An 11,804-nucleotide genomic window follows, 5' to 3' on the forward strand; every position below is an offset into this window, starting at 1 on the left:
TTATTTTTTAAAATAAGATTAAAAATTTTTTTTTGACTTAATCATGAGGCCTATATGGGTATTTTATTTGTGAATCAATTGCTGCCACTATCCATATCACACTCCACGCAAGCAATCTTTTCTTAAAGTTAAAGTTTGGAAAATGTTTACATCACATGATTCTTTTACAGTTTTACCATATCAAAATGGTATATAATTCTCAACAATTTGGATTGTTTGATGAGAAAATTTATTGCATCTATCTGAGGTAAGTTACTTGGTACATTGTATAAAAATGGTACATAAAAAATGCTTTCCTTAGAAAAAAGATTGATATATGGGTAGCATTTCACTTTTCCTGATTTGGCAAGTCACCTTCTAGGTAAAAATTATTTCACCAATATTATGGATTATTATTGTAAAGGGAAGCATTGTTTTTATTCTTGGCTTCATTGTTTCCATGCACCCAATACATAAAAAGAAACCATAAATCTTTCCTTAGGAACATACTATGCTTCTTGACTAAGCATTGCTTCCTTCTTCTTATAGAATGTTTTGAATTTCATTTAAGATCTCCAAAAGCATGACATAAAGCTTTCCAAAAGAAAAACCAAACATGCTATTAGTTATTTCCATTATTTTGGTAAACATGCAAATAGATTCTAATAAATTTTAGATCAGAGACTTTTGTTTTTAATAAATTTTTATGATAGGTTAGTTTTTTCGTCGATTTTAGTCAAATTTTTAGTATCATTATAAGAATAAATTAGTGTCCCTTTAAAACGGAAAAGAAACTGTCTAAAAAGGGTAATTTCCAAAAATTTCTAGAAAATGAAAATTTATTAAAAAATAAAGTATTTGATTTAAAATTCTGTAGAAATTAATTTGAATGTTTAATCTTTTTATTTTTCTGTCACCATAATATAAACCCTATTATCAATAAACTATGATTGTTTTTTTAGTAAGAACTTGAGATCACTATGTACATATATATGATCATACATACTAACATAGAACACATGGCAATTTTGTAAGTAGCAATATAATTCAATTCTTAGCATAATTTCCATGGAAAGGTCAATAGATTAAATGGTGAAACCATATCTTCTATTAGATTTTGAGCTATTAATATTTTAATTAATTCCTTGTCAATTGAAATAAAAAATAAAAAATAAAACTAAAATCAGCTTCAAAAATGCCCTTTAATTTTCTTTCAATCCTCATGTGTCACTGATTTTGGACCCAGCAGCAGTCAATAGCATGCTACCCCACAATTTAGAGACATTCTTGATTCTTATGCACACATTTAATTTGAACACATGATCAATTTTCTTTTTTAGTGGGACACCCTTACCCCAAAAACTCAAAGACTCTAAAATCAAATGGAATTTTTTGAATTTTCCACAATGTAACAGTTCTTGTCTCAATCAAAATAATGAGGCAGATTTGGTCATTAATATAGATTACATAATGGATAATCTGAATGTTCATATCTCTTTCATGCACGGACCACACTTAATTGCAGTAGGACAATCTTAGTTGTGACATATAACCACCAAAGTTTAAGTTATAGGAAATAGTAATGACTAAACAAAATTTAGGAGCATTAATGTATTGATGCATCAGCTCAATTCCCTGCAATATGCATCAATAGGTTTAGTGGTACCAACATAGATATGAGATATGAATATGGAAACTTATGAACTTGAAAAAATTGAGATGTAAAAAAGACGTGTGTCAATCGAGTATCGTTTAGTTTTAGGTAGCGTTTGGAACTCAGAAATTGAAATAAGTCTTAGTATTTGGTATAAAGTGGAAGATAGAGACTGAAATAAGAATGAAACTCTAATTTAATTTTCACAAAGGATAAAATTAGAATTAATTAATTGAAATGAGAGTATTTTAGGTATAAAATGTTATTAAAGTTTCCGTCTCTATCCCTAAAAATTTCAGTCTGCTGTGTCCCCACTTTTTGGAGGTACTAAAATACTGAAATTTTGGGAATAGAAACTGAAATTTTAGTACCAGTCTCTGGCCAACAAACATAATACTAAATCTCAGCCTTCCAGTCTCCGTCTCAGTACCTCAAAATAAATACTACCTGTGTCTTTAACATAAACAAAGCAAGTTAATAATGTGTCTGTACTTCTTACACGATATATTTATCTATAATTTGAATGGAATGATACATTAATGAACATCAATAATGTGTTTGGTTTGTGTTTTTCATTTTGTTTTTAGGATATTGTAAAGAAAAAAAATAGTGAAAAATAAAATTCGTCTTTCATTTTCATTGTCTGATTTTACTATTTTCCTTCATAAAATACTAAAAAATATGAAAATGAAAACCAAACACATCGCTAGCTGTCACACCAAACAATCGAAATAATGAATTTCGCTATAACTGAATAGGTCAAATCAAACTAAATTAAGCCTGATTGGACTTGGGGAAATTCATAATCTTATAAATGGATAATATGTGATCATATTTTGCCAAAGCAAGAGGGGTATAACTATTATCATGCAAAAGCATTGGTGATCAAACAAAAACTAATGCCTTTCAGGGACAGTAATATGTGCTTTTCTTGAAGGACCACTATCCTTCTCTAAAATTAGAATTCACATGGAGGCATGTGGATATAAGAATGAAACCTTGAGGGACAAAAAATTAGGGGTAGATTTAATTATCTGAGTATGGTAAACTCACCTATTTGCATGTGATATCCAAAAGCCTCAAAGAAATACATTGAATAACAGTGGACCAAACAAATGTATGATAACAACAGCTATAATATAAAGTCTTGCATATGAAAAGTACCATCATATTGTCATAATCATCTGAAATTGAAGTGTCTAACCATATTTATGTATAAAGTCTAAGAGTAAAATGTTCCAAGTTGATTTATGAAGGAAACCCATCTTCCTAAAACAAGGACGGAAGGCTCATTGAGGAATGGAAGTGAAGAAAGACACATAAGACAACAAAAATGTAGATGGTTTATTAATTAATCTCGCTATTTCTTCCACCACCTTTGATTTATACACAATAACTTCTCATTTAAGTGGCAAAGCTTTCAAGCGTCAAAGGTTTTACTGGTGGTTTTCAATAATCAAGAATTGATTAAAAGACTTGGAATTAAGCTAAGGATTAAGAAGAATCGTTTTACCTAGTTTATCTAATTGTTGATTTATGGATGTATTGATAAATTGGAAGTGAAATGGTGTGACTGATGATGCTTGAATGATCATTTAAAGTTATGTGTAAATTCTTGATGAATTTGATGAAACATGGATGATTTAAGGATTATTTTAGAATTAGGGGTCAAATTGTAAATAACATAAAACTAGTATATGAGTGTTATACTATTAGGACAAAATTATAATTTTAGAAGCGTTTGAGGTCTTTGATGTAAAATACAAAAGTTGGCTTATTAGAAGTTATCTAAAACTCAAATAAGTCCGTAGAGGGTAATTTTAGTCAAATGGAGGTTGAGATTAATAATCTAAATTTTAATAAGTATAAAGATAAAATGATAATTTTAGAGAACAAGGGCTAAGTTGCAAAAGATGATAAATTGTAAGATCTTCAACAAAGAGGTGAGCCAAATCATTTTTCACATCTAGATGTGTAACACCAAAACAGTGTGGAAAGGAGAATATGCATAAAGTGCACACAAAATACTTCATATGGTGTAGAACTATAGCTAGTTCGCCACATAATCAAAACGATGCTCCCAAGTTTCTTTAAATCAGTCAGTACCATTCTTAAAATGGTTTTGACTTGTTAGTTGGGTATGTTTAGCCATTCAAACGGATGGCAACTAAAAGTGCAATGTGACTTTGAATTTCTATTCCAAATACCGTGGATATGTTCATAGTGAAGATGGAAAATATTACAGAGATAATATAATAATGATACCATTCCTGAGCCTTCACCTAATAACTTACACTTCTAGTCTAATACATTATGTTCAGAAGAAAATTACATTAGTAACATTCATTACATTGCTAAAACATATTTCTTTTACTGCAGCAAGGAAACTATTATTGGAAAAGAATCATCCAACCATGGTCTTCTTTCGCCCTCTTTGTCGCACTACAATAAAATTGTTAAGTGTGAATATAAGTAACATTTCTTGAAAAGAAAGAGGAAAGGGGGGAAAAATCTAAATTTCAAACAAGAGGGAAGTTGATACCTTGAGCAAGTTTATTCAATGTGGATGACCACTGCTTTGATGACTTGCGGTATGCAGCAAGTATCCGATCCATCTGTCGAGGAAGATTATGGGATTGTACTAAGTGAGAAATCAATATTGTTTGTTTCCTCTGTTTGATGAAGCAGAAAGCTTTTTTTTTTTTCAATAAAAGAAACCAAGCACAAAGAATATTAGATCAGCATAAAATAAGCTATATATTAGAACAGAATAACAATCTATAGTCCCTCATTGGAAATCTTGACTCAGCTAGCATGAGCATCTTGGGAATGTCTCACCATCTCCGCATGTTTGAACTCGGTTAATTATCATGCTAATCATAAATTAGGCTTTAGTTTTAATTGCCAAGTCAGGGTTACACACTCTTGTGCAAGTAATCGATGAGAGGCAGTCATTCTAGAAGGAGATTAAGCAGTACTTGGACTAATGCATTGACCTAGCTGCTGAGGCATTATTATTTTTTCTTGGTTTCAGTTCATATCTCACATTCGGAGCTACAACCCAACTAGTAATATATATTATCAATATATGTCACAGACTCTTTAGAAGCCAAATACAATTTAAGAATTTAAAAATAAATAAATAAATAAAAACCCCAAGATTGAAACTAGTGATGACTCATTAGAAATTCTAATAGACATTGTTGTGTGCGCACTTTTATAGTTCTCATAAAGCTATATAATAAGCCTGCAATCACAATTCACAACTGGAAATATTTCTAACAGCACCATTTTGTTTGAAGCACATCAAACACAAACAATAGCACTTCTAATCTGCAGCATATGCGCATACAAGTTAAGATTATTGAAAAAGGGCATAATGAATTACCACATTCCCACATGACGAATGCATTGAAAGAAGAGCTCTTTCCAGAACATACAAATCAACAGCTTTATCTTCTGGTAGAGTTGAAGTGAAGCTCAATCCAAAGTCAATTAGGACCTGCATAAAAACACAGTTGAGTTATGTTTTATCAGTTTTATGATATTTTCCATAATTACATAACTTGAGTCTATAAATAACAATAGTCCTAATGAGATGACAGTTAAAACAACTCACCAATTGATTGGTACCACTCTTCAGCAACATATTTGATGTTGTTAAGTCACCATGAATAAGGCCACCATCATGCAATTTACCAATTGCATCACCAACTTGGGAAGCAATATCATCAAGCCGCTCTTCAACAACACCTTTCAACCCAAATTCAAGAAGTACTTCTTTGAGGGAAGGGCCCTCAACATACTCAAAAGTTAAAGTGTTCAACACAGTATCCACGGCATAGAGTGCAGGAGTACAAACCCCAAGCTTTCTCGCTTTGGTCATGCACCTAGCCTCCTGTTCAAACAAATTGATTTGATTGGTAAAAGGATAGCATGTCAAAATAATCCAAAAAGCACAGAAAATAGTAATACAACTAAACCTTTTCTCACCATATGGCATCAGTTACATGAATTAAACCAAGTCACTGAATTCCGGGGCATCATAATAAACATAAACAGAAAATAATGAAATTATCGTGATACTCACAGCATTTAAGCGCCTAAGGGTAAGCTTAGTATCCAAAGTTGGATGCCTATACTTCTTTGAGAAGCGTTCCTTGATGACAGACCTCCTCCCCACAAAATTGGACTCAAAAACCCTCTACAAAGAATGATTAAAATCAACAGAACAAAAAGCAAGTCAACTATATCAGACATGGATGGATTTTTGAAAATTCATATAAAGGAAGTTGACAATATGACATTGACGAATATTAGCACTTACAGCTTCAGCACCTTGCTTTAACAGCACGAGCGGGCTGTGGTTTGCACAAGCTTCAGTCTCCTCCATTATGGTAGAAAATTCCTTCAATTTGACAAAATGGAAAATCGGGTATAGAAATGGTAAAGTTACGATATTGATTTGAATACGATGATATTCAAGTGAAAATAGTTAAGAGACAATGACAAAAACAAGCAATTTGAAGAACTAACTGACAGTGTTTGGAAAGTTAAATATGTGAGAAAATTAAATTCTGATGTTAGAAACAACTCAGTATACTAACGGAATTGATTCAATTAAATGATTTGGAATGACTATTTAAATGAAATAAAATATTATATTTTAATAGTTACACACACAATTATTTTTTAAACAGCATGAGATAATCAAAATGAAATAAATAACCTTTGTATAAATCAGTTTTTTTTTTCCATCATTGTGCGGACTGTATAATTGATACAAAATCATATTACGTAAAAAATTTATACAATATTAATAGCATGACAATCCATGATTACAAATTGAATACCACAGCTTCCAAATTGATCCTATCAAATTATTTGACAAACTGCATCAACATCTCTAGTCTCTACTGGACCACAAACAATTCCATACAAAATTTCATATTCTATTTGATAGCATTTCACATTTAGGGATTAAGGTTGACAAAAGTCCGAAGGGGGCAAAATTTGATGGTAGCGTTTCACGTTGAAATCGGTAAAGTTTTTTAGTTTTCACAAAAACGAGGGTTTTGATGACGGAAAGAAGCAAGGCAACATCATTGTGTGTATGCTTTGGGAACAAGAGAGTGAAGCGCTGAAAGAGTTAAAAGGAAAATAGCAGATGAAACTCACAGAGAAGGATGTAACGGTTGCGGTGGAAGGAGAGCGATGACCAACGGTGACGGCGGCGTCAAGGAGTGGCGGGAGAAGAGCAGCAGGGACGCTCACTTGGCTAAAACATACCCAAAAAAATAAAAAATAAAAAATAAAAAATAAAAAAGTCCTACTAATAAATGATTTTTGTAAAAATATATAAGAAAAATCATAGATGAGCAACAAAGAAAAAAAAAGGTTTGGAAATCCCTAGAAAGCATAGAAACCTTTGATGACTGGAGCTGAAATCTTCAAAATATCAAAATGATAAGAGTAGCTGATCCACTTGCCAGAGAAATTTAGAGAACCATAGAAGCTTTTTTTTTTCTTTCCCCTTTCACGGTACTCTCTTGTTCTGTTCTTCTCGCACTTTGTCTCTTCCTTTTTTTCGTCTCTTATTTTTGTCCCTAAAACCCATGCTATGTATGCTGATTTTGATTCAAAAAATATTTTTTTTTTATTATTTTAAAAAATATCACACCAAAGTTTCTTCTTTTGTTATTGCTGCAAAATTTTCAGGGCTTTTGGGTTTGTGGGTTCTGTTAAATTTCATGGGATTCTTTGCTTATGTGGCATGCCATGCTCAGTTGCTGTTAATTTTGTGACATTATTTATTTCTTAGTTATACTTTTTAATTTTCTTTCATCCTGATGTATATAATTTGTTGTGAGCATATAATTAGTTAGCTGTATTACTTGCTAATTGCTTGCTTTTAGTTGTGATTGAACATTTTGTCAATGTGTTCTTGTTGGTTGATTTACCTGTTTGTATCAAACTTTTGGAGATTTTATTCATATTTCTTCATTTTGATAGCACCCTTTATTTGTTTTCAGTGATTTTCTACCTACCATGAAGAGGACAATGCCATGGAGTGATGATGATGATGACTCCTCGGGTGACGAGTCGCCGGCTTCGCATTCCGACTCTGACAACGATAATGAAGCCAGTGGGAAGAAATCAAAAGGTATTTGATTGAATGAATTGGTGACATGTATGATGAAGTTCTGATCTTATGAAAAGTTCTTGATTGAATGATAGGTGCAGATTGTATCTAGGCTGAATCTATGTGTCACACTGTGACTCCCTTCATTTCAAACTAAAAGGTCGATTTGAATGAATGATAGGTGCAGATTGTACATATTGCATACTAGAAAAATTAAAACCGACTTATCAATATGAAATGGAGGGAGTAGATTCTGAAGAGTATCCTAGTTTTGTTGAAAGATGAATGTGGCAATGCACATAGATGGTTGTTATGATTATGTACAAAAGCTATGTTTCGAGCTGTGTGACGGTTATAGATATCCCAACATATATATTATTCACAATGTATCTCATGGTTTTATTCTCTATATTTGCTTCAACTAACATGTGTATCAACTTCCATTCTAGTTGTGAAACCTTGATATGGTTCTTTCAGGTTTTGTTTTGAATGTTTCCGAGCACAAAAACAAAAAATGGAACATTCCTTGATGATCATATCGTTGTTGGCAACTGATAGAGTAGAATTTCTTAAGGTATGTTCTAACCAAACATACCCTAAAGTTGAGAGATGGTTGAGAGACAATTTATGGAAGAGAGGTTGCACAATTTGATGATGCTGCATTGTCAGATAGGTTGTTTCTTGTTAATGTGGATAGTGATTAATAATCTAGTGATAATGTTGAGGATAATTGCATACCAAGCAATTACTGATGACTATATAATTATGGTCTTCCAGAGGATGTTACGTTACCTAATGTCGTGATCCATGTCATGAAATGTTACATTACCTAATGATAGCATAACTTAGAAGAATTGATTGAGATCTATACCGGCATAAAAAGGATTGACAAATGTGAGTATACAATCAACTATGACAAATGTGATTCCAGTTATGGTTTCTTTAGCTTCTAGAATAATCGATATTTGGGCAAATTATGACGACCTTCACTCAGGCTCGGCGAAATTCATCGTGATTCTCATCTATTTGTCTAGGTGACATTGACCTTTCTGAGGTTACTGTCTTGTTTATAGGGTCTTAGTACCATATTATAAAAAATACGAAAGTATCAAGTGTATTACTACTCAAATCTATGGATAGGATAATCAATAATGTGTGATTTTAGAAAGAAGTTGGATTTCACGAAACCTGGGGAGAGGCTCGTATAATTTGCCCTAGATATTTTCAATTGAACTTAAATGAGAAACATTGGGATCTTTAGCACGATTGGTGAGTGTTGTTGGTTCATGAAGTTCCTAGTTTCCGTAACCAATATTATTATTATTGCTTCATACTTGGTGCTTTTAAAAAGTTGACATATTGAAATTTGCTCACTATGTCGATTGCAATATGATTTTTCTGTACATGTCTGCAGGAAAATCTGGGAAGCAGAAAAGTGCTGCAATTGATTTTGAAGCTCTGAGGCGGCATGGATATAAAGGTGGACCGTCGGTATTGAGGGTACCCCCGCCGAAAGAAGGCGACACAAAGCAGGATTGGTCTTGGTCCACTGGAAGAGATAAGCGTGACAACAAGGAAACTGAAGAATCGTACGAACAGCGACAGAAAACAAGAGAGGCTATATCGATTGGAGAGCAGCTGGCGACTGTTCAGACTCGGAACGATAAGAAGAATCTTTCATTCTCTCAGAAGGAAAAGAGGAAAAGGGAACTTGGTCAGGCAAGTAGAGGGAAAAGTTATGTTGAAGAAGAGAAGAGGTTGTTGAGGGAAAGTGGTATATATTCGGGTTTTGATTCTTAGTTTGCTAGGGTAGAATCCACTTCATCATGTAGAAAAAGTTCACTATCATCTGTGGTTTTTGTTGTAATGAAAAAGATTTGTTTTTAGTATCTTGAAAGTGTGAAACATCAAACATATGAATTAGAGGGAAGTTTTTATGGTTTTAACTTCTAAGAAATATCCGTGGTGTCAAGATTGTATTTTGGGAAGGCAATTCTATCCGCCCCATGTTAAATGGAGCGGATTTGGGTCGACCTGATTGTTTTTTGTTTGGGGATGGGGCCAATATGCCCTATTATCTGCCCCACCCAAAATTTATAACTCAAATGGCATAGTTTTTCATCGTTACTTAGTGATTTTGGATTTGTATTTCACTCCTAAATTAAAAAAAAAAAAGGAAAAAAGAAAAAACCACTTTTAGTCCTTTTCACCTAGATTTAGAAATCCTAATGCGCCTCTCTCCTCTTCCTCTTATCAAAGATGTTTTTAAGGTAGCATTTTGAGGTACTGAGACTGAAAGACTGAAATTCAGTATCATGTTTGTTGGTTCAGAGACAAATTTCAGTATTTTAGTACCTCCAAAAAGAGAGAACACATGGGACTAAAATTTTTAGAGATAGAGATTGAAACTTTAATAACATTTTATATCTAAAATACATTCATTTCAATTTATTAATTTCAATTTTATCCTTTGTACAAATTAAATTAGAATTTTATTCTTGTTTTAATTTCTGTCTCCCATTTTGCACCAAACAGAATACTGAGATTTATTTCAATATCTGTTTCTTAGTCTCTGTCTCTCAGTCTCAGTCTTTTCGTCTCTGTTTCTCCACCAAACGCTACCTTATTGAGTTTTGAGTCTAAGACTTGGGTAATATTGAATGAATTTTATTCTAGGGTAAATCTAAATTTGGAAACAAACATTCCACAGTTATTTCATATTCAACGTGAAGAGTGGTTGGATTTTGGAATCTTCAAACTATCTATATATTATGCATCCTAATTTGCATTTTCCGTCTGACTATTTGCATCCTAATTTCCTTGTTTCCCAACTCCTCCGTCCTTGGAGGGGTTGTGACTCGAGACCTATATGATGGAAGGATATTTTAACTGAAGCGATTTCTAGCTTTGTTATTAATGATTTGAAGAATTACTTGCATTATTGTAAAGTATACATCATCCCTTGTAACTCTAGGATACAAGTTACAAAGATTGTGTAACAAGTAATCAACTTCAAGCTTCAAGATGTTGGTTGTTCATCAATGTAGTGAGATCCAACAACTAATTTACACTTTCAGCCATCCATCAAGGCCCCCTTATTGAAATCTTAGCGAAAAGGCATTACCAACTGTGTGGTTTTATTGATCCTGCATAAACATAAAATTATCAAGATGTTTATGTATTCAATCGAAAATCCAAAATTACTGGTGACTTGGGAGGCAGGGAAAAATAGAAGTAACACAGCAAATTAAGTGACATGAACATGACTCCTCTTTTTAAGTAAACAATTGATGTTTCAAGGTGAGTTGCTTAATGTCAACTTAAAGATTCTTACATTATTAGTAACAGATTAAGAGAATGATAGTTCAGAAAATAGATTTCATTGAAGCAACATGATCATATCAACTTGTTCGAGGAGGTCGAAAATGAGAGTGAGAGAAGGAACATGTAATGTATTAGTCTATGACCAAATAATCAAACTAATCTGGGGAAGGAACTGTCTGAGCCTCCTAGCACAGGGTTTTTCATCTCTAGAACTCAAACTTGAGAACACTGCGAAAATAAGGCGAAGTTGGTATATGTAATGTATTTTTATCTGCATTTCTTACTGATATCAAAATACCAACTTCCCCTTTTCTCATTTTTCACTTATTCAGAAAGCAGAACTTGAAGTGTTATAACCATGGTTCTGAAAACTGAACCGGACCGGCCGGTTCAACCGGAAAAACCGAAAACCGGTCACCTAGCCGGTCCGGATAAGGTTAGAAACCGCCTGGCAAAAAACCGGTCGAACCGGCGGTTAACCGGTGAATCGGGAGAACTGTCCGGTTTTTTAGCGGTTTTTGGTTTGGATATTAAACTCAAGGTTGCGAGAACCAGACCGATCAATAAACCGGTGAGGTCACTGGTTCGACCGGAGTTCAACCGGTTTAATTAAATATTAAATAACCTAAAAATAATTTTAAATATATAAATTCAATAATTTCTAACTTAATAAAATTTAAAATTTCACATAATAAATTATCCATA

At 33.0% G+C, this 11,804-nt stretch overlaps 3 protein-coding genes across 4 annotated transcripts in view; 1 reads left to right on the forward strand and 2 right to left on the reverse strand.

Moving 5' to 3' along the window:
• Positions 3,795–6,907, reverse strand: LOC107624930 (EKC/KEOPS complex subunit bud32). Its single transcript, XM_016327416.1, has 7 exons — positions 6,812–6,907; positions 5,961–6,041; positions 5,724–5,837; positions 5,253–5,531; positions 5,022–5,135; positions 4,176–4,248; positions 3,795–4,075 (listed from the first exon to the last, which is right to left on the reverse strand). The coding sequence occupies exons 2-7, from the start codon at positions 6,024–6,026 to the stop codon at positions 4,038–4,040; spliced, it is 684 nt and encodes a 227-aa protein (XP_016182902.1). The 5' UTR covers positions 6,027–6,041; positions 6,812–6,907; the 3' UTR covers positions 3,795–4,037.
• Positions 6,964–9,808, forward strand: LOC107624931. The gene is made up of 3 exons (XM_016327417.2): positions 6,964–7,174; positions 7,666–7,796; positions 9,190–9,808. Exons 2-3 carry the CDS (start codon positions 7,682–7,684, stop codon positions 9,573–9,575), a joined length of 501 nt encoding a protein of 166 aa, XP_016182903.1. The 5' UTR covers positions 6,964–7,174; positions 7,666–7,681; the 3' UTR covers positions 9,576–9,808.
• Positions 10,659–11,804, reverse strand: part of LOC107624929 (methylcrotonoyl-CoA carboxylase subunit alpha, mitochondrial) — a 17,554-nt gene continuing 16,408 nt past the window's right edge. For both annotated transcript variants that reach the window (XM_016327415.2, XM_021115502.1), the window contains one exon: positions 10,659–10,921. In XM_016327415.2, the coding sequence (XP_016182901.1) occupies positions 10,913–10,921 (9 nt within the window). In that variant the 3' untranslated portion in view covers positions 10,659–10,912. The remainder of the gene's footprint in view (positions 10,922–11,804) is intronic.

The sequence above is a fragment of the Arachis ipaensis genome, chromosome B02 (assembly GCF_000816755.2).
Source record: "Arachis ipaensis cultivar K30076 chromosome B02, Araip1.1, whole genome shotgun sequence".
Taxonomy (NCBI): Eukaryota; Viridiplantae; Streptophyta; class Magnoliopsida; order Fabales; family Fabaceae; genus Arachis; species Arachis ipaensis.

Coding starts and splice junctions, on each gene's coding strand:
- LOC107624931 (XM_016327417.2), top strand. CDS start 7,682: ATGAAGAGGACAATGCCATGGAGTGATGATGATGATGACTCCTCGGGT. Junction 7,797..9,189: donor CAGTGGGAAGAAATCAAAAG/GTATTTGATTGA, acceptor ACATGTCTGCAG/GAAAATCTGGGAAGCAGAAA.
- LOC107624930 (XM_016327416.1), bottom strand. CDS start 6,026: ATGGAGGAGACTGAAGCTTGTGCAAACCACAGCCCGCTCGTGCTGTTA. Junction 5,136..5,252: donor AGAGTGGTACCAATCAATTG/GTGAGTTGTTTT, acceptor GTTTTTATGCAG/GTCCTAATTGACTTTGGATT. Junction 4,076..4,175: donor ATTGAATAAACTTGCTCAAG/GTATCAACTTCC, acceptor ATTTTATTGTAG/TGCGACAAAGAGGGCGAAAG.